The following is a 22,480-nucleotide window of genomic DNA, read 5'->3' on the forward strand; positions in this document are numbered from 1 at the left end:
AATGTTAGCTGAGCAAGAATTTAGTTGGTATTAATGTTGCTACTCTCAACTACTTGAGCCTTCAACCACTGGGGGGGGGGCAGCAATAACCTGCTAAATCTTGACCAAAATCCTGCGACTAAGCACGGGCCTCTTCTTCATCAGGTGAATTAGATGATCACTTGATGCCGGTGGGGAAGGAGACTGTGAAATACGAGGAGGAGCTGGACTTGCACGACGAGGAGGAGACCAGCGTCCCGGGCAGACCAGGATCAACCAAGAGGAGGCAGTGCTACCCGAAAGCGGTGAGTACTGTCCCCTGACACGCTGGAGCCGTTTCGCTCTTCACTGCCTGCTGGGGTGTTACAACATGGCTACCCGCTGTTGTAACGTGTCGTTAAAGCCAGTTTCCTTCGTTCTCGGGACAGATCCCAGAATGTCTTCGGAACAGTTACCCTGTGCCAGAGCAGTCCTACTACCTGTATGTGATCGGGATGGTCCTGACGACCCCTCTGCCCGACGAGCTCAACTTCCGCAGGAGGAAGCTCTACCCTCCCGAAGACACCACCAGATGCTTCGGCATTCTGACGGCAAAACCAATACCTCGGGTAAGGGTCTTCGGTCTGGCATAGCGTTCTCCAACTCAGAGGTTGCAGGTTCCAATCCCAGGTGCGGGTAGTTGCCTCGAGCGAGGTGCTAAGCCTGAATAGCTGCACCCAGCTGTATTAATGAATTGTATGTTAAAAATGTAAACCAGATAAGAGCATTCGCTAGTCCAGTAAATAATGATGTGATGTCACCACCTCCACCTTCATACGAGTGGGGGTTCTATGGCTCCACTGCAGTGAGAGCGCTTCACGTGTTGCTTACGGTTCCTCTGCCATCTCTCCCCCCTCAGATTCCCCACTTCCCGGTGTACACGCGCTCGGGGGAGGTGACCATCTCCATCGAGCTGCAGAAGTCGGGGTTCACCCTGAGCGCCCCCCAGCTGGAGCTGATCACGCGCCTGCACCAGTACATCTTCTCCCACATCCTCCGCCTGGAGAAACCCGCCCTGGAGTTCAAACCCACCGAGGCCGACTCCGCCTACTGCGTTCTACCTCTTAACGTGGGTGAGTGAACCCCCCACCCCCCACAGGCTTCCGCTTTGGCCTCTCATCTCAAAAAGTAATGCGCTGTCTTATTTGGCACTTTGACTGCCAACAGCCATCGCCATTTCAGAATGTCAAAATGACAATAAAAGTTTGGCACTCTCGATTGCTTTGCTTTTAGTTTTTTTTTTTTCCTCCCTGTGATTTTATAACCCTCATTTTAAGATGACAACTTTATTGTTCCATTAACGTTGCCATGCATACCTTATATTTCAGTTGAGGATTCCAACACTTTAGACTTGGACTTTAAATTCATGGAAGATATTGAAAAATCTGAAGCACGCATAGGCATTCCGAACACCCAGTACACCAAACAGAACCCATTCACTTTCAAATTGGAGGACTACCAGGATGCAGTCATCATTCCAAGGTATGTGAAATTACAATGAAACATTTGAAGCGCACAGAAATAAAACATGGGCAGGTTTATCCTCAACATCTGCATGTATCAGTATATGGGATATGATGAACCAAAACAGATAAACCTTATTTTGGGTGCTCATTGCTTGCAGGTATCGCAACTTTGACCAGCCTCACCGCTTCTACGTAGCGGACGTCTACACTGATCTCACACCACTGAGCAAGTTCCCTTCGCCAGAATATGAAACCTTCGCCGAATACTACAAGACCAAGTACAACCTCGACCTGTCCAACCTGAACCAGCCACTGCTGGATGTGGACCACACATCCTCACGGTATGCCTTCTGCCAGTGACTTCACTGGGAAATGTTAAAGTAATTAAAAACGTAATTATGATTCAGTGGATTTATGAGTATTAGTCACAGTCCTGTTCTCCTCCCTGCAGACTGAATCTTCTGACTCCTCGACACCTTAATCAGAAAGGCAAAGCCCTTCCGCTCAGCAGTGCTGAGAAGAGGAAGGCCAAGTGGGAGAGTCTGCAAAACAAACAGGTAAGGAAAAGGATCTCACTCTCTCTAAACCGTTTTACTGCTGGTGGCTGCTGTTAAGCTTGTGCAGTGAACTCATCTTAAAAGAGAAGTGAAACCTCAGTTCTCTTTGTAAATTTTGTAATCCTCAGTGCTAACACTCCCCATTATTCCTTTGCCTCCACCTAAGATTTTGGTTCCTGAACTGTGTGCCATCCACCCGATCCCTGCCTCCTTGTGGAGAAAAGCGGTCTGCCTTCCCAGCATCCTCTACCGACTTCACTGCCTTCTGACGGCCGAGGAACTCCGGGCTCAGACAGCCATCGACGCCGGTGTGGGGGTCCGAACCCTGCCGCCAGACTTCAGGTCTGTCCGCTGATTCGCCGGTCTGCGTTCTGCCTTCAGAACCAAGAGCTGAGGGCGGGGCTTAGCCTCAAGGCTTTACTGTAAAATAGAGTTTGTCTTCTGGGGAAATTCTGGTGCCTGTGTCCTTCAGGATTTGAAGTCTGCTACCTCATTTTCTGGAGGTCTGCCTAAGTTTGCTTCCTTTCTGGAGTAACAACTGCCATTAAGCAATTTAGAGTTGAGATAAAGAAAGCCAGAAGCCCTTTTCAGCACTTAAAAACTGCTGTTCCCCACCATGTTGCAAGCACGCACTGTGCTCTAAGTTCTCCAGGCTTCTATTTCGATTTGTACTGTTTATCATTTTTAATGTCTCATTAAACAAATACGTTTTTTCCATCATATTCACGTGCATCAGATACCCAAACTTGGATTTCGGGTGGAAGAAATCCATCGACAGCAAGGCCTTCATCTCAAGCCCCAGCGCCTGCACGGAAGACGATTACTGTAAGCACAGCCCAACTGTAGCCCCTGACGATGCTGCCCATCAAGGTGTTCATCCTGAAGCCTCCTCGCCACACGGGGGCGCCATCGCGCCCGCCGAAAATCCAGAGCCCGCCCCGCCGCAGGACGAAGAGAAGCGCGACTGCGTCTGTGCCGGGAACCTCGCCAACGGCACGGCGGAGGACGGCGACGGCGGCGGCCTCGGCGGACGCCACGATTGCCAACGTTCCCCGCCAGACTCGCCCGAGGGCGAAATACCTGTACAAAGCACTACCTCAGCTCACGTGCAACACTCTCAGAGCACTGAGAGCCAGCCCCAGCCCGGCGTTGAATGTACTCCAGGGAGTAACTCAGACTTTGACGGACACACGACGATACCTACCTCAGACCGTCGCCAGGTGGTCGATGTGACAGCCGGTTCCGCAGCACCTTCGGACGCCCCCCCCTCGGCCGGCAGCGACTCCCCGAAAACCCTGGGGCCCAACCCCGGCCTCATCCTGCAGGCCTTGACCCTCTCCAACGCCAGCGACGGCTTTAACCTGGAGAGGCTGGAGATGCTGGGCGACTCCTTCCTGAAGCACGCCATCACCACCTACCTGTTCTGCACGTACCCCGATGCCCACGAGGGACGCCTCTCCTACATGCGCAGCAAGAAGGTGAGCAGCACCACAGCTATAATAAAAAAAACAACATGCACGTTTCTGATGCACGTTGAGGGCTTTTCTTTTGAGACGGTTCAGTGGGAGCCTAATTCAAACCAGACGGCCATACTAACCTGATTTCTGTTAAAGCGAACAGAAATGCTCCATTAAAGCTCCAATTAGCATTAAATGTTACGCTAGCACACACCCCATTTTATTTTGTGGCTGTAGGGCATTGTCCAATTGAGGTTTCTTTATACTGGAGAGTATAAGGTCAACAAGAATGTACTTAAAACCTGTTGCCATCTAATTAGCTATTACATTAATGCATTCACAGTCAAGTGCTTCCTGCTAATACAAGAAGCAGTTTTTCTTTTAAATGAACGGTTGAGAAATATATCCTGATGGAAGACTTTCTGATCAAAACAAATGTTCTTCTTGCCTGCTGTCTCTTCCAAATTTACATTTTTATCTTTAATCACCGACGGCCACTCAGCTGTTCTGTGCCTGTCTCATATTATATTTCATAAGCGCCATAAAGATAAGGAATGTTTCCCCTTGACGGATTGTGGGTGTGTGTCAGTCGAGGCAGAGTAATTTTTTTCTCATTAATTCTTTCCATTGCAGATCATGTTACATCCTGTGCAGTATCGTTCCCTAATAATTTATATGTAAAACCGTATGTCCATGATTTGTAAAATATTTCAGACAGTAAAAAGCCACAGAGATTAATTGTGTATTCACAGCATGTACGTGAATTGTAGATGCCTGGTTAATGTCGACGTGTTTTATTGCGGTGGTCATTCAAGTCCAGTTTTCTGTCCGGGAAACTAATGAATTGGTGTTTTTTTTACCGCCTCCCATGTCAGGTTAGCAACTGTAACCTGTATCGTCTGGGGAAGAAGAAAGGCCTGCCAAGTCGAATGGTGGTCTCCATTTTTGATCCACCCGTGAACTGGCTGCCCCCGGGGTATGTAGTTAACCAGGACAAAAGCAGTATGGACAAGTGGGACTCCGAGGTATGTAACTTTAAGCAGAGTTTTTTTTTCTTTTCCCTTTGCCATTTTGAAAATACATACTGCTATTATTTCAGCATTCACTGCGTACTGCACTCTGCAAGTGTTGTCAGATCTTCAAGTTCACCACTAGAGGGGGTGATCACCCCTTTTTGACACATTTAGCCCTGAGTTCTCATATTGTTACTGGGATACGAGCCCCCCCCCCATATAAATGAAGTAAATGCACAGTCTTCTGTGCAGATGAAATGCTTAAGACCTGTATTTTCCTGTATAAGTATTTGCGAAGTGTCCACACCATACAGCGGCTTGGACTTTGACACACCACACAGCCCCCCTCGCCCCCAATGACATTTAACATGGAAGAATCAGAGTTCGGACAAGTGATCTCAGCTTGCTGAAGTGTACTTACAGTAATATTTACCCGATTGCAGTTTTTCATTCCTCATCTCAGCATTGGGAGGGGTCGTTCCATTAACACTGCAGTAAAACTGCATTGTATTCTGATTCACGTCCTCCAAGACCTTATTTATTCTTGACCCAAAGCAGCACTGTGTATTCCACTGCACATTATAGATGTAATCAGATTGTACAGGTCAAATTGTCCTTGTGTTTGCAGGTTTGTACGGGCTAATTATGCCATGACATGCAGCAGCTCTATAGCCATTTGTTTCATAGACCATGAATTTGTAGTTGATTCTAATCAGGGTACTCACTGGTCCTATTCATTAGAAATTGCATCAGGCTGTTGAATCTCACTAGTCCTGTTCAACTCTCATTCCCCCGCACTCTCTGACATTTGAATTAATAGAAGGGTAGCAGTAATCAAATACAGACTACAAACGTTAGCAAACGCACTGCAAGACTCAGTCTACCGCCTGCTCTTTAAGATTAGACCCTGTATTACTCCATTGCTTCAGAGGTAAGGATGACCATCCAGTGTCCTCTGGAATTAATACAGTTAATTCAGCTTAAACCTTCCATACTTCAGTTTGCAAGGTGCAAAATGTATTATGGATCAGATATGAACTGCTAATTTCTGTTTCTCTGAGCTTATGATATCATTTGCTGACATTTTAATTGGGACTATGGCAGTAATTTTCTTTATCATGATCATATAATGGCTTTTATGCACACTTCCTGTGGCTTCACTCGAGTCTTTCCTTTAAGTCTCTTTATATACACTTATAGGACAGTGCAGTGGAAATGTAAGGAGAGTAATATTTAGCTTAAAAGATTTGCTTTATTTAACTAGCCATCGTAAAAGCTGATACCATACATGCTCTCATCAGTGATATTAAATTTGTAGATTTATTGTCGTCTGCATTTATCTGTGCGTGTACTTATGTATATCTCGCTTACACTGGTGATGAGGTGAAATTATGAGGCTGTTGGGTTTGTTTGAGGAATTGTCTGAAATGATATTTATTTTAAAAAAGAAAATGTATATATATATATTTTTTTTTTTTCAAGATAGTGTGCATCTTTTTCACGTTATCTTTTTTTTTTTTTGACTTTTCAGATGAAAGGGGATCCCCTGGCCAACGGAAGAGCCGAGGAGGACTACGACGAGGACGAAGACGAGGGCGACGAGGTGGAGGAGGACGAGGAGCTGATGTGGAAGGAGCCGAAGGACGAGGTGAGCGTGGAGGACGACCTGGAGTACTACCAGGAGCACATCAAGTTCATCGACAACATGCTGATCGGCTCGGGAGCCTTCGGCAAGAAGATCTCCCTGAGCAGCTTCCCTCCGGCCGAGCCCAGCTACGAGTGGAAGGCCCCCAAGAAGCCCCACCTGCCCAACGCCCACCTCGCCCCGGACGGCGACGAGTTCGACTACAGCTCCTGGGACGCCATGTGCTACCTGGACCCCAGCAAGGCGGGCGAGGAGGACGACTTCGTGGTGGGCTTCTGGAACCCGTCGGAGGAGAACTGCGGGACGGACACGGGCAAGCAGTCCATCTCCTACGACCTGCACACGGAGCAGTGCATCGCCGACAAGAGCATCGCCGACTGCGTGGAGGCCCTGCTGGGCTGCTACCTGACCAGCTGCGGGGAGCGCGCCGCCCAGATGTTCCTCTGCTCGCTGGGGCTCAAGGTGCTGCCGGCGGTGAAGAGGGGCCCTGGCGACGGCGGCGGTGGGGCCGGCGAGCGCTCCAAAGAGCTGCAGTACGGCTGGCTCAAGATCCCGCCGCGCTGCATGTTCGACCACCCGGACGCCGAGCGCACGCTCAACCACCTGATCTCCGGCTTCGAGAACTTCGAAGAGAAGATCAGCTACACTTTCCAGAACAAGGCCTACCTGCTGCAGGCTTTCACTCACGCCTCATACCATTACAACACCATAACAGGTAAACTCCTGCCTCACACACACACACCAACCAACCACTGAGAAGTCAATCAGATGCATTTTGTATTTGTATATATTTTTTGTGTGTGTGAATATTATGTTTTGGTGAAGACTTTGGTGTTTACAGAATTACAGATGTAGGTGGCTGTAAAGGTGCAGAACCTTTTTTTACATTCTTAAACTGCATGACAGCCCATTCCTCTGTGTTACTGTATGACTCAACGTACCTGCTGCTTTCTGTCTCGCAGATTGTTACCAACGGTTGGAGTTTCTCGGCGATGCAATTTTAGACTACCTCATAACAAAGCACCTTTATGAAGACCCTCGACAGCATTCGCCCGGTGTGCTGACCGACCTGCGGTCCGCCCTGGTCAACAACACCATATTCGCCTCTCTGGCCGTCAAGTACGACTACCACAAGTACTTCAAGGCGGTCTCGCCCGAGCTGTTCCACGTGATCGACGACTTTGTGCAATTTCAACTGGAAAAGAACGAAATGCAAGGGATGGACTCGGAGGTCAGTACCCTACACCACCTGGCAGCAGGACACCGGCAGCCCCGGCCAGTCGGAAATGTACCTATTCATAACATGATTTTAGGATGCCGGATCTTTGCTAATCAAGGAACCATTGCGGAGATATTATATCTCCTGCTTATTATTAACATTAAACCCGGTGCTCGAGAAATGGGCAGGGAAATATTAGGAATCTGGTTTGTATTTTTGTCATTTCGAGCACTAAACATACAGTTGGATTTAATTTATTTGAATTGGCTATCTTGGCAACGAATCGCCGTTTTTGACTGGAAAGGTTTTGTTATGCCTAAGGGATACCATTGGATACAGTAAGGGGGGAAAAACAACAAATTTGGTCAAATCAGTAAATATTTCCTATTAATGGAAAGCTGATTTGAATTTGCTTTCCTTACCTACAGACATATACTACTGAAGGCAGGCCCTTACAGTCATTTAGAACGACATGAAATCGCACAGTATAGAGATGCCCACAATCTGTCACTACAATGTTTGCATGTCCTGTGGTCAGAACAGTGGTGCCCAATAAGTCTCAAGTGGAACCTCCCCACCACCCACTGTGCATTTAAGACTCCTTACTTGAATGCATGATATAGGACAACATAGCAGCGGTGATGGACTTTCTCATTGCCCAATATGCGGTACCTGAGTAGAATGTTTGGGGGGGAGAGTATCACAGCCCAGATGTACTCATAATACATTTTTTTTTGTGGGTTTATGCTTGAAGTGAAATTTCTCTGTGATTGTATAATCTTGCTCCTAAGTAATGATATGGAAGCGTTGCTTTGTACTGCACGAGTGTGTACTTTTAAACTAGATTGTTAAATTATTTAGAGTATTGAGTACACATCGGGAAAGTAAATCACCTTTTTTTTGTCTTGAGAAAATGATTGCACGCTATTTAGTGCTAACAAAAACTTGGATTGCTTTCTATAATTTCAGCTTCGCCGCTCTGAAGAAGATGAAGAGAAAGAAGAGGACATTGAAGTTCCCAAAGCAATGGGAGATATCTTTGAATCACTTGCTGGTGCAATTTACATGGATAGCAGGATGTCACTGGAGACTGTTTGGCAAGTGTATTATCCAATGATGAGGCCACTTATAGGTAAGATACAGAGATGGGGAGAAATGATTCCACATTTTACTTTCTCTGATTGTTTGTCAGTTCATGCAGGAAAGATTTTACATTCCATAATTTTTGGATGTTCTGAATGATTTGTCCTCATGAATTTCATATTGAAAAGTTTCTGTCTCCATCTCCCCCCTCCCCCACAACCCCCCCAGAAAAATTCTCTGCTAATGTCCCTCGCTCTCCCGTTCGTGAATTGCTGGAAATGGAGCCGGAGACGGCCAAGTTCAGGTTGGTTGTGTGCTTGTTTGTTTGTTTGTGTTTGTGTGTCCGTGTGTGTGTGTGCGTCTGTCTGTCTGTGTGTGTGTGTGTGTGTGGGAGGGGGGCTGAAATACAGGCCTAACTGGAGACTTATTTTAGGTTTTATTCAATGAGATAATTCAAACGCATTAAGAATCCCATAATAAGACTAGGATCTGTCAGATATCTGTAAATATTATAACATTGTTGAGAGTTGTAATTAAGTACTTTGTATATACAGTGAGCTCCATGATGTTTGGAACAAAGGCATATTTTTTTCTTTGGCTCTATACTCCACAATTTTAGATTTGTAATCAAACAATTCACATCTGGTTGAAGTGAATAATCCCAGTTTTCAGGGCAGCATAATGTTTGGGACATATTGATGTTATTTAAATGAAAGTAGTCATGTTTAGCACTTCATTGCATATCCTTTGCATTCTGCTGAAAGTCTGTGAATGACTTGCACTGAGTATCTTCTCTGGTCATGCTCTGCCAGACCTGTACTGTAGCCATCTTCAGCTCCTGCTTTTTTGGGGGGCAGCCACATGAAACCCATGCTGAATTGGATTCAGATTGGTTGAATGACTAGCCTGGTTAAGAATATTCCTGTTTCGGGCTTTGAAAAACTCCTTTGTTGCTTTAACTGTATTTTCGGGATCATTGTCTTGCTGTAGGATGAAGCGCCTTCCAATGAGTTTGGAGGCATTCGGTTGAACTTGAGTCGATAAGATGCTTTTGTACTCAGAATTCAGAATTCATTGTGCTGCTGCTATGAGAGGGTACATCATTGGTGAAGACATGTGACACAGCACCTGTAGTAGCTATACATGCCCAAACCTTAACACCCCCATCACCATGTTTCACAGATGAGGGGATCTTGGGCAGTTTCTTTTGGCCTCCACACTTTGCTTTTGCCATCACGCTCTTGCCACACAAGTGAATCTTGGTGTCATCTGTCCACAAGACCCTTTTCCAGAACTCTGCAGGGTCTTTTAGTCTGTGGTTGCACTTCATTATTATAATGGGTTATTGCACAACAATGACTTTAATGTTTTAATATCACTACAATAGGAGTGTCACTGACAAAAAAACTAAGAAGTTTTTACTTTTTTCCTGTGAAGTCATGCCTACTTTGTTGATAGGACGCCCACTCCTTTTTGTCCGAATACAAATAATTTTGCTTTGTCAACAAATAGCGATACAAATACAGGTAGTGGCCTCTCTGAACACCCTTAATATTTTTATTTTATTTTTGTTTTGCTGCTTTTCCTCTGGATTTCTGCACTTGGCAAGATTTGGCAGTAATTGCTTGCTGTGGGTCTCCAGAAAACCTACTTAAACATGAAGGCAATAAAATGTATGCAGCAAAGCTGTTGATTTGAACTTCAGGGTATCATGACTACATGGGAGCTCTGTTGTTTCTCTCCTGACTAAGGTTGAGTCTTCATTCACCAGTATAGCATCAGCCTACTTAATGTGCTGGGCCTGCATAGTATAATGTATTCGTTTTCTTGCTTTCTTTTTTTGGCTCATGAAGCATACTGTATAATCATGATATATCTTTCAGGTGCAAAGCATCTCCAAAAAATCATGACCATAAAACAGTTGAGCGATAGCTCAAACGGAACCTGGCGATGAATCAAAATCTGACGTTTGTGTTTTTCCCGATTTCCCCCAGCCCGGCGGAGAGGACGTACGATGGCAAAGTGCGGGTGACGGTTGAGGTCGTGGGCAAGGGCAAGTTCAAAGGCGTGGGCCGCAGCTACAGGATCGCCAAGTCCGCCGCAGCACGGCGGGCCCTGCGTAGCCTCAAAGCGAATCAACCTCAGGTCCAGAACAGCTGAGCTGCACACGCCTCGGCCTGCTGCCAGGACCAGCCATCAAAGGTGACAACGTCCTAAACAACCGGAAAAACAAACCATTAAAAAAGTTTATCGCTTGAATAATGGGGGAAAAAAAAGATTGGCAAATGTTAGTAAAGTTTAAAAAAAAAAAAATAACAAAAAAAAACTTCACTTTGGGTTTTACTTTTGCGCAAACACAATCTTTTCTTCATTTCCTTCCCGGCTTTGTTTAATCACGAGAGTGCTTTATTAACATTAGCAAGTGTTACGAACGAAAGGTCAGGTCCCGCTTTGTTTTTTTCTTTTTGTTTTGATTTCTAATGAAGCTCTTTGTCGTGTTAGTGGGTAAAGAGGTTTATGCTTAAGTAGATTTAGATTGTACATAGTTAAAACAAAGGTATAAACTGAATAATAAAAACGCTAAATTCCTCAGTCTGTGCACTAGTGCCAGGTTTAAAGCAGTTTAAAACGCTGTGGCAGACGAGCTAGGAGGAGACCGGGGAGAGAGCCAGTGTTGTCCTCCATTTGACATCTGTTGTCTTGAAATGGCAAACTTAATCATTATTGCACTTGTTTTATTAGGGTCCGTTTTGTTTAGACTTGATTAGATTATGTGAGCGGTGAACATTTTGTCATATGCACACCAAATCATAAATATATATATAAATAAATAAATATATGAATATATACGTAACCAACTACTACAGGAAATGCGTTTAAACACAAAATGTGGGGTTTTTTGGCCTTAAAGAGAAAAACCCTTCTTCATATATCTCCTGTAAAATGGATTTCAACATTCCCATTCACTGTAGTGAAAATTGTTTTTACAGCACTCGAGGATGCATGTTTGTGTAGCTGTGTATTATAAGCCAACTGGATGGATTATAACTGCGTTATAGAGCTACCATATGGACAGAGAGAAAGAGATATTAAATGTCTATTATGACTTTACGTTGACACTTGGGTTTCAGTAAATGTCTTTTGATACCAAGAACAGTTGTGTTTTCAATTAATGGTCATAAAAGAGCATTAAATGTCTCCATTGACTGAACTATTTAGTTTTGATAAAATAACAATAGAAGACATATCACCTGGGAAATATGCTGCAGATTTTGTAAGAATTGGATACTTCTATAGGAAAACGGAGCACCTTTACACTCTAGTATACGCAAGATTCTTATTAATGTTCTCTGATTGCATTCATACTTCACTTACCAAAGTTGCCACCATTGCAGTGCTATAGGGTTGCATATGTGAAGTAAACTGTAAGAATTCTGATTTGTGGATCTGAAAACCAGCCTTTGTTTTAGTTCGGGCTCATTTTTGTCAGCTTCTTTTTTTTTTAGCCTAAATGTTTTTGTTTTTTTAATTTAGTATGATTAGGCTCTCTTCACTTGAATACCTCAGTTATTTGCATGCATATTCTTTTTTTTTTTTTTTTTTTGGTGCTATGTGTTATGTATTAAGCTTGAATTTCTCATCTTTTTTGCACTGTAACTATAATACCTCTTTATTTTACCTTTAAATCTGTTGGTTTGGCTGTCCTTCCCATCAGCAATCAGTCTGTAGAGGTTAGCTGCAATTATTATTATTTTTATTTTGTTTCATTTTCTGTTTGATTTATTATGCTTGAAGTTTTGGGGGAAAGCTGTGAAAGGCATTCCCTGCACATAAACCTGAGCTAGGCGCTTCTGTTCTGCTTATTTTCTCTTGCAAAGTTGTCTGTGTGATGGAAAAGGGTCGCTTAACGCTAATCTAGGAAAGCCAATTGCTCGCTGCATCTCACGAGGGCGTGTCCACGTTGAAGAAAAGCCCGACCTTCTTCTGCCACCCAAAAAGACTTAATGTTTTGCTACTTTTAAGTTCTTCCCAGATAAACACAGGGCAACACCACCCATTGCCTCAAACAAATGTGTAATTTATTGCTTCCAGAGCCAAATTGATATAAACAAGATATTGTCCTGCCATGCTCAAAATAATGACTTACAACTTTTAAGGGGCATTTTTTTTTCCTGGTGAGCTTCTTATACCTGGTATCATATTAATGCCTGGTAGGACTTTATTCTTGTCAGATATATGGCAAAGTCTAGATGTTCAAGGGTGCTGCTACCTCAGAACACACTGCACTCTGTTCATTGACTCATACTATGTCTTATTATTTAGATGTATTAATAAAATTGTGCGTATTCCTGGACAAGACTGCAAGCTGACAAATATTTATGGCAGTGTCTCAAAATACTGTAGTTTTTTTACTGTGATATCCATATTTTGACGCATTTATTACACTTTGCACTAAATCAACATTCCCACACGAGTAATTGTAATGCACTTATCGATGACATATTTTTGACAGTAGAACATAAAAAATAAAAAACAGTGCCTTTTGTCTTACTAATTCCAAGTAAAATCTCACAGCTGATGATTCTTAACGTTTTTCAGCAGTCCGTAAAGAGCCAATCAGTGTGTGTGCGCACGCGTGTGTGCGTGCGTGCACGTCTGCGAGGGCACATGGGCGAGAGCCTGTGTGTGCAAGGGAACTAATTGTTCCGGTGCCATACAAATTATTGCGTATTGGACGGCAATGTAAATAATCGCATACTAAAATGCCTGAAAAACCGATTCAGCCGATTCCCTCATTTATTTTTTTCAACCAATTATTCTTGAAAAAATAAAGCATATAAACTCAACCATGTGTGGATCATTGTTCAGGTGATCTCAGGTTGTCATTTGGCCTGTGACAAGAATTTCAGCTACTGTTTATTGAAATAAAAATAAAATAAAAAAATGAATCAAATTTTTAATCCTCAAATATCGTTGCAATCTGGTTCTGTTTCCTGGGTGTGAGTTCAGCGACCCTTCTTGCATTGTTACATGGAATCTTGTGCATTTACAACAAGGAACTATTGCTTATAACTGTGTTTGGGTTTCACTTTTCCGCTCGGTAACAGCTGATGAAATGATCCCATGTGATGACCTCAAGTCAGTGTGTGATGGAAACATCGGGAATGAATTGTTCAAACCTTGATATTCACACCATCTGTATCTGTACACTTTACCCTCAAATATAACATCAGTTTAACATTAATTTAAAAAATTTTATTTCCTTTTCCAAATCTCTCCGCTGGGAAAAAAACCCATCTTCGTGTTTATTATTTTCAGTAATAATTTTTTTTGAGGATTACGTTAAAAGAATGTGAAATCACTTTATGGTGCCACACATGCATACACGTAGTGATTTTTTTATTTTCTTTTTTTGTTCTTTTTTGTGAGAAAGAATGAAAGGACTGTATCACATTAAATTGACATTCAAGCCAGACTGAAATCCCTTGGAATGAACCTCCTCCAACATTGTTTGATAAATAACCATGATTTATCATTGTTTGATTTTAGATGTAAGGTAGTCCTCTTGTACTTGCTGCAGACTCAATTTAACAGTTTCGTACTGGCGGATAATTGTTTTGTTCTTGTTTTGTTTGCTTTTGTTTGTACATGTAGCACAAATAAGCATTGCACTTGGGCACCATGCTTTACCTCATTTCAAAAGAAAAATTATATATATGATGCCGTTACGTTTAGAGGAATGACTTGTGGTGTTGGACTTGCTGCTGTTTCAATTGCTGGTATTTTACAATTGTGTTTTTTTTTCTTTTTAAGAAAAGGTGATTGAAAAGATACAATGTGCCTGCAGGTTCTCATCTGTTGTTAAATACACTGTAGAACAGAAGTAGGTGATCTCAATAATCTGGGTCAAAATATACGCATTGTGTATTCAATGATATCCTGCCTTAATGTGATACTTTGAATATTAAATTGTAAAAAAATTCCCTCAAAATAGTCAATCCTGCCATATTAACGACGTGGATTCTGTTAAGTCATCTTCCTTTTGTCAGTGAGGGTGGGGCGTCGATTGAACTTGACTTCCACAAGTGTTAATAGAGGGTTTTTGTAGAATTCCTCCACCCTCACCCCCCCCCTCTTTTTTTGTCCTTTTTTTAGTGAAGCCATTTGTCAGCCACTACAGTTTAAAAAAAAAAAGGGCTGGTACATCAGAAAAGTGTCACCTTTTTCCTTTAGGTAAAGAACATAAGCTGAATTAGGAAGAGAAAAAAAAAGCCTCGGATCTCAGAAAATACCTTAAAAAACAAATGCACTCGTATCAGCAGCAAGTTGCTCTTTGGGGAAGCGGGTTGAAAATGTGCTTTCGGCAGCGAGTTTGTGAGAACTTTGGTCCCAGCTGATGGCGTTCCAGCAGAATGGAATGAGTTATGTGTTGATATAAATGGGGAATTGTGGGCCATCATATCCTGCAGCAATTTTTAAGGGACATGAAATTCTTCTCATTCATACTGTAACTGTGCTGCAGAGGTTTGCGGTCTGCACCTTATGGATCACAAATACCTTTAATATTCTTTTTCTTTTTTGTAACAATTGTAGCTGAATATATCTACAATAAAGTTATGGTATGGTCGTTCATCTCTGGCTCTACACGTTTTTGTGTTCATTAACTCCATTGTGTTTTAGATCTTGTACGGTGCTCTGTGATCTTTGCAACTGTTGTGGCCTGATCACTGATCAAACTCATGACCCGTGAAGTTACAGTTAAGTCAGCAGTTCAGAACTAACTGTCCCCCAGCCAGCCATTTCACTGCACGGCAGACCCAGCTGTACTCTTAACCAGGGTTTCATTTGTATTCATTCAAAATGGACGCATTATCCTGTGATCGGGTTACAAATTACTGTACGTCTTGAATTTAATATAACCCATCAAATGTTAACGACCGGGATTAACTAGGGATTGTTGGGTAAGTAGCAGATTGTTACGTCAGTGTTTTCCTAATATTATGAATTAACTAGCCACAGTTCATGAGTGTTTTGGGGCTGTAATGAGACTTTCTCTGAAAGCATGGTACACATTTGAGTCACATTACAACACAGGTCTATATAATAATATGAAGTTGGTATTAAAATATATATGTGTATATTTTTACTCTCACAGAACTTTTACGATGTGTGTGTGTGCAATTTTATGTTTGCACAATTAGTCTAGATTTCAGTTTGGCAGGCAGAAGGGGAGTAAGGAATAGGAGTGGAGTTCCTCTGAGTTGAAAAATAAATGCTGGTCTTTCTGATTTATTTTGAAATGTTGCATTTGTTCACCAATTGTGGTATAACTGTATCTCTTATAATTCTGTAAACAATAGAATACAATAAAACCAGTGGCATTAAATGGGTTTAAAGATATTCAGTGATTTGGGATAATCCCCACAATTGTCGTTCAGACTTAAATTACTAACGAAATGGAAGGTAGATGTTCTCTGGATTGCACTAATGTTATCTAAACTACAATGCATCAACCATTTCCATATGGTGCAACAGTCCATTAAAGATTCAATACTGACCCGCCTACATATGACAAACTACATGGTTGCGAATCATTTTTAGAATTTCTTGTAGCAGTTTAGTATATGCAATATATGGCCCTCTTGAATGGGACTGCGATATGCTGAAATGTGTTTTGAGTTCGTTTTTCGCACATACTGCTTTTTTTTCCTAATTTAAATTGTGTTTATCTGAATCAAAAAGATCGAGCAACTTGGATTAGCTGCTCAAAGTTAAGGACACATTGCATTAGGATCCAATTTATTCAAAGCTGTTATTGCATGAAGTTAACTCTGATTGAACCAGTCTTTATCATTGAAATTTATGGTGCACTCCTTCTGGACCTTACATTGCAAATTATTAATATGTATTTATGTACGTTGGGGCCACTCGGGGACAATAGACCAATTTATTCATATACTGATGCCAACCAGCAGACAATTCTCTATTTATAGTCACCTTCTGAACCCTGATGGTGCACAACGTGTTTAAACCTACGGCGTAAGATGAAGTAGGCAGTTTCAAGATCTTTTTCAAACGTGTTCGTTTTGAAGTTTGTCAGTGGCACCATGCGTATTGCACCGGGCATGCCTTGAAGTTTCTCCAGAGATGTCGTGTAGAAATATTTATTAGGCCCACCATTTTTTTAAGAGGAGAAAAAAAAAAGTCCTTGCTGTGCTTATGTAGGCCTATATAAAGAGAGAGAAGGTAAACGCAATTGTAGACATTGTCAGAGTAATCTTATTTAAAAGTAATAGGCCTCCCTTGATTAAATGCGCAGGGAGAACCACCTGGGATGGTTTAGAGGGATTGGGTTCTAGGAACAGCAGACACTAACCTTTACAAAGCTTTGTAAATGTGGATAACTGGCAAAGAAGTACTATTGTGGGTTAAGTTTATGTAAGTGAGGGGAAGTCGTAGGAAAGAGGATTTGATTTTTCTGACAAGCGGAATGCAAATAACGGTTCCTCTCTTTACCTTCGACTAGGTTAGTCTGATTTGTTGATGGGGCGAGTGTGGGAATGGGGGGTAATAATGACTTATTACCTGTGTTGACAATGTGCAGGCTTGCCCGGCGTCATTCAAGTCATTTATTCTCCTCGCTGTAAAAACAAAGAGATGACGAATAAATATGCAGTGGGCTCATTGTTTCTCTGCTGTTCGTTGCCAAAGCTTTTCACTGACCTTTCAAGCACGGGTCCCTTGCTAGCACTAAACTGTCTGTCACTCAGCGCACACGCTTACTCAACTTGCCCTTTTAGCCTCCGCATCTTGTTTTTCTCTCTTTCGACCCAGGGGTTGCGCACGGTGCTCGAATGGGAGCGCAGCCGCTCCCCGCCTTTCCTCTCCTCCGTTTTTCATTGGAGGATTACAGTAAATTGCAGTCTGACAATTACAATGTACAGCACACAGATGGGTTATTAATGCGCGGGTTTACTGATGGCCTTTCAGCACGAGAGAGGGTCTGCGGTTCTTCACTCGTAATTAGATCCAGTTCCGCGCCCTGACGTGGACGATACTGGGGCAGCCAAAGAAACGGCCCCATCGAAAGGAAAGAAAGTTATCGGCCGATCGGGAAAAGTCTTCTGCCCCCACGTCTGTGTTTAAATCCGCAGTCACCCAAAGAACCCGTGGTAAAGACCGACACGCCTGTGTTCACCTTAGACCGCCTTTTAGCAGACGATCAGTGACTGTACATCTGGTTTTCCTTTTTAATTGTGGAAAATTTGTTTGCTTTAACCAAAAAATAATAATATACACGTTGGTATATAACTATATATATATAATTTCTGGTCATTAGGTTTATTGCTGCATCTGAAAGGCGTATTGTAAAAAAGAAAGATTATTACCACTCCATTAAAACATTAATGGGCTGTTACAGCATTAAATCCTGTTGTCTTTACGAACTGTCTCAACAGGAAATAAATCCTGATATGCTGATAAACATCCCAGTTCCTCTCCATTTATGAAGAGATTTATGATAATCGGTTGTTTGGAGAGGTGTGTGTTTATTTGTGTTGCATGTGATAAGAATGGAGTTTAGGGTCTTCTACATGATATTGTGGTTACTGATATTATATTGATACAATAACTAATGATAGAAGCCTGCGATGGCCTATCAATAAGTGTTCACTGACATTACCTTTTACAGAGGCTAAGTAGATAAGAGCGAGAGGAAGACGTACGGGTGCAAGCGGGAAAAGTCGGGGTTTTGTTGCAGCGGGCAGTGGTGGTAGGTAAGTGAGACCCATATAAACACGTTTTGATTGTGTTTTAATAGTCACGTGTAACAACCAGTCGAAATCCTTGTGGCACAAAGTTGAGACAAACGTATTAAATGGTTGGTTGAGCATTGTGCCAAGATTATGTGTCAAATACCATTTTCCTCCCGAGTTGAGAAATGAATCGCCATACTAGGTGCAAATATACCTACGCAGTTGTACACGTCGCCCGGTATTTATACACCATGCCCTGATTAAAAGAGAGGCGATACTAGAAACGACACCGGTATAGATCACAATGTATTTAACATGAATTACTAAAATAATTATAAATACAATGACCTCATATCCCACATTCCTGTCATTGCAGAGTCTGTTGTTGTGTGGAATGTAAATGCAGTCGCACTGAAAATTTCTGTGTTTGGACAAAGGAAAAAGGAAAAGAGAGAAATCTGCAAATGAAACGGGTGTCATGTCATATTAATTTACGGTGTCATATGTCATTATTTTATCGCGCAATAGCCTACAGGCCGTCACTGTAGCCTGGCATTCCTATATGATCACACTGAAAAACTGTAAGATTATCTACAGACTCACAACCTTATTTACCTTGAAATTCGACAAATAAAATAAGTAGCCTAGATACTTTTGTACACGCATACACAAGAAGCAATTGTCTCTTTAGTTATAGTGGGCCTAATTGATCACCAGTCTAAAGGTTTCCGCAACCAGCCTCTCTTTCCCCCTGATTTCGATGTACTTTATATAAGCAACACTGGAAATATTAAAATTAATTTTGGGCAGTGGGACTTCAAACAGCGTGACAACTCGAGAACCGAGGAACCCAATAATTAAAGGGAAAAAAACATTTTGGTTTCTCTATTTTGTCCGTTTGGGGGAAGTGATTGTCTTCTGAACTGTGCCTTAACTGGCACCCACTGTTTTCGGGTCTGAATAATGACAGCGGCTTAGGGCAGTAGTCATGCCCTGCTCATTTGCCTTAAATGAGAAATATGTTGTCTGTGTGGAACTCATATACAGCCTTTAATGACAATACGCACGGGAGAACTGTAGCTCTTGAATAGAATAGAAGCAATGAAGTCGAGTAGGCCTATAGGGGGATTATTTATAACCCGAGTGATCTACATTGATTGGAGTCTCCCGCATAGCTGTGTGTTCCGCACTATGCGTGTCTTCTCGTAGGCTAATGGAAACAGACTTCTCATAAATGCTACCAACTCGTTTTTAGAGGTGCATCCACTTTAGTCAGTAGACTATGCATAAAGATTTGTAGCTTTCAAAATCTCCGGTTTGTTGCCCTAAAATTTGACCCTAAAATTGTTGCCTATGTGATTTCCTTTATTGCTTATGCTATTTTTTTTATGTATTTGAGTGCATGTCAGTATTGTGCGGGCACTTTTTTCTGTTTGCGTTTGGTTTTGTGAGTAGGCTATAGCCTACTTCGTGAACGTTTTCATTCAGACTATAAATGTCGCCTCGGGAACTATTGCTGTTTAAAATCTTCATGTGGTTAATGCATTGCTAACGTTATGTTGGTAAACGAAAAACGCTTTTGTTTTTCCAGAGAATTCAGTTTTTTTTTTTTGCATGGCACGAACGTCTTTTTCACATGCACACACACCAACTGCAAAAATATATACGTAAAGTAAACAGGTGAAACAGACAGGAAAATATAATAAGGTTCTAAAAATAATGTGCAGGTGAGGAGGAAACCCCTAGGGGCTAATAAAAACTCACCGTATATGTAGGCTACATTAGGTGACAAGTGCATATATAAACAAAATGTGCTGATGCATACTGGGAAATTGCGTAGTATATAGTGTAACTGATGTACATTCGCTTCAGCCTTTTAGAGGTTTTTTCTCTTTCTTTTCCCAGAGTTTATACTTTGGGTTGCTGAGACCCATATTGCTGATTGAATTGTGTGGGAGAACAGGAAATGAAACAGAGAAATCACTGAGGAATTAACCCACGCTGGAAACAAAAATGTATATGCATACCGGATAGTCGGTTTTCATCACACTCAAATGATAATTTAAGAAACACCGAAGGGAAATGCATTGGTTTTTCGCATCATGAGCATGCACTAGGTTGGATAAAAAGTTCCAGCCGTATGATTCATGGTTCAAAAGCTCACATCATTGACAATCGGCTGTGGAATTTAGCCTCCTATCCTATAGGCCTTCTCTCACTCTGAATTTTTATGTGACGTGCTCCTCAAACTTGGCCACACTAGTTGAGATTGTTCGGAGTATAACTTTGTCAACTGGCCTTCCTCCCTTCTCCTGTCACACTCAGTGAATATTGTTTATCTGTCTCTAACTAACTATGAGATAAACCGTGGAATTAAATATTCCCCTTTGGGTGATTCCCCATGTAGCATACGTCGGACTCGATACATAACCAGGAACAATGTGTTAGTGGAGGAGTGATACTAAGCAGCTGTGCTTGCCCCTGCCCCTGCCCAGTGTTGGCTAGCTAATTACGACGGAAAATGCCTGGAGAAGCCGTGGACGGACAGGTCCACCCAGCCTGACCGCGTGCCGGGTATTTCTCAGACAGCCTTATTTCCAGTGCGTGTTGGTTTCATTATTTCTGCCAAGTCAGACTGCAATTAAGAGATTAAAGCGCGACGACTAACGCAAAAGGAGGCAGCAGCTCAAGGCCGGAGACGGAGCATAAAGACTGACGCAATCCAGCGCGCCTGCGGCAAGCTTGAAGGTAAAAGTCTACCCCTTGGCTAGTACCAAGGGGCTTAGTCCCTCGTGGCTACTTTTACAACGGCTACGTTACACTTTTATCCCTAGTATGTGTTAAGGGACTTGTTAAATACAACATTATAAGCAGAAGACGCTTTCGTCAATTAGCGTGTGTAAAATAGGTTATTTGCGGTGAAGATAACGGCAAAAAGCGTAATCTAACAGTCTCTAAAGGACAGCTGATGTAGGCTAGTGGAGTAGAATATGTTTGTCAAAAATCAGCCCCAGTCATATTTGGTCACGGGGAGGTTGTAAAAACAAAAGCGACAACGGCATGGTTGTGCTTACAGCTGTCAACTATGGCAGAAGTGTTGATCCCCGCTTCATTTGGACCAGATGTGGTGGGTAGGGATAAAATGGAAGGACATGATTTGTTTGTGTTTAAATAAGACGTCGTGATCCTTCCTGCCTGAAAGCGTCCTCTAAGTGAGGGATGCTCTGTGGCCTTGAACTGCGTGCAAACACCACATTACCCTCAGGGGATTCCACAAACCCTGCTATCCAGAAATTACACACTGCTAAATGGACAAATGCCCCAAACTGTGGGCCCTTTACTGCATGTAGAGAAATTTGGTGACTTGGCACACATTTGGGATCTGTTTTATGTTTTTGACAATGGAACCTATTACAAAATGCATATGCCGAAGTGAAATTAGGACAAAGTAATCAAATTATTAATGAAAAGCTCATATCACTTCAACAAACTCCTTAGAGTACAACAAACAACTTGTTTAACCATTCAAGAAAATACTTTTGACATACCATCAGTGAGCAATAACGTAAATAAAAACTTGATTGTGCATATAATTATGTGCAGGCAAAACCGACATACAAAACTTTCAAAATACTGTGCAGTCAGATATGCATGATTTAAAAAAAAAAAAAAAAAATGAAATAATTGTGCACTTCAGAGATTAGGCTACAGCAATTGTGGTGTCTGTTTCAATTAAGAATTGATAACTTCACATTTTTCTGTTGCCGTATCATGTTTGCAGTGTAAATGGCGGAGAACCACAGGACTGACTATGGCAACAAGATGTCTGTGACTCTTGATTATGGGCTGTGGGGTGGGGGTGTAAATCACTGCTAGTAGTGAATCTGCAAATATGTTAATCATTAAATAAGTTGCTCTTTTATGTACTTACGCAGTCAGCAATAACAGGACAGAACTCTGCATTAACATTCAAGACAAGATGATAAAATAACTGTTTTGTTTTCTTACTGGTAATATAAATACGCAAGTCTTTGAAACTGTTCTTCTGGAATGCTTCGTGGAGCAGGACTTAGCTGTGCACTGTGTCGATGACATCAATATCTTGAAGATAAGCCACAACATCCCTTCCCTATCCTTAAAAAAAACCCACAGCTTTCTATGTATAGTTGCTGTGATTGGTAACACAATACAGCCGTGACCATGAAATCAGGACTTAGCGTAATTAGCTACTTTGAAGCAGAGATTTAATACCAAAATCTTTTGCAAA

The 22,480-nt window shown here is 42.2% G+C and overlaps 1 protein-coding gene and 1 long non-coding RNA gene across 5 annotated transcripts in view; both read left to right on the forward strand.

The window, feature by feature from the left end:
- The window catches only part of dicer1 (dicer 1, ribonuclease type III), a 30,877-nt gene extending 15,786 nt beyond the window's left edge, over window positions 1-15,091 (forward strand). For both annotated transcript variants that reach the window (XM_064322031.1, XM_064322023.1), the window contains exons 16-29: window positions 145-284; window positions 408-587; window positions 878-1,091; window positions 1,347-1,500; window positions 1,643-1,825; window positions 1,936-2,041; window positions 2,208-2,383; window positions 2,778-3,519; window positions 4,374-4,523; window positions 6,043-6,871; window positions 7,119-7,387; window positions 8,345-8,507; window positions 8,687-8,762; window positions 10,453-15,091. In XM_064322031.1, coding sequence (XP_064178101.1) covers window positions 145-284; window positions 408-587; window positions 878-1,091; window positions 1,347-1,500; window positions 1,643-1,825; window positions 1,936-2,041; window positions 2,208-2,383; window positions 2,778-3,519; window positions 4,374-4,523; window positions 6,043-6,871; window positions 7,119-7,387; window positions 8,345-8,507; window positions 8,687-8,762; window positions 10,453-10,618 — 3,548 coding nt within the window. In that variant the 3' untranslated portion in view covers window positions 10,619-15,091. The remainder of the gene's footprint in view (window positions 1-144; window positions 285-407; window positions 588-877; window positions 1,092-1,346; window positions 1,501-1,642; window positions 1,826-1,935; window positions 2,042-2,207; window positions 2,384-2,777; window positions 3,520-4,373; window positions 4,524-6,042; window positions 6,872-7,118; window positions 7,388-8,344; window positions 8,508-8,686; window positions 8,763-10,452) is intronic.
- A 5,019-nt stretch (window positions 15,092-20,110) lies between these two features.
- LOC135248002 (uncharacterized) overlaps window positions 20,111-22,480 on the forward strand; it is a 29,724-nt gene continuing 27,354 nt past the window's right edge. For 2 of the 3 annotated variants that reach the window (XR_010328345.1, XR_010328344.1), the window contains exon 1: window positions 20,142-20,961. This is a non-coding gene — a long non-coding RNA (uncharacterized LOC135248002). Of the gene's footprint in view, window positions 20,962-22,480 lie in introns of all 3 variants that reach the window. The other variant, XR_010328343.1, reaches the window with a different exon arrangement.

The sequence above is a fragment of the Anguilla rostrata genome, chromosome 1 (genome assembly GCF_018555375.3).
Source record: "Anguilla rostrata isolate EN2019 chromosome 1, ASM1855537v3, whole genome shotgun sequence".
Lineage (NCBI taxonomy): Eukaryota > Metazoa > Chordata > Actinopteri > Anguilliformes > Anguillidae > Anguilla > Anguilla rostrata.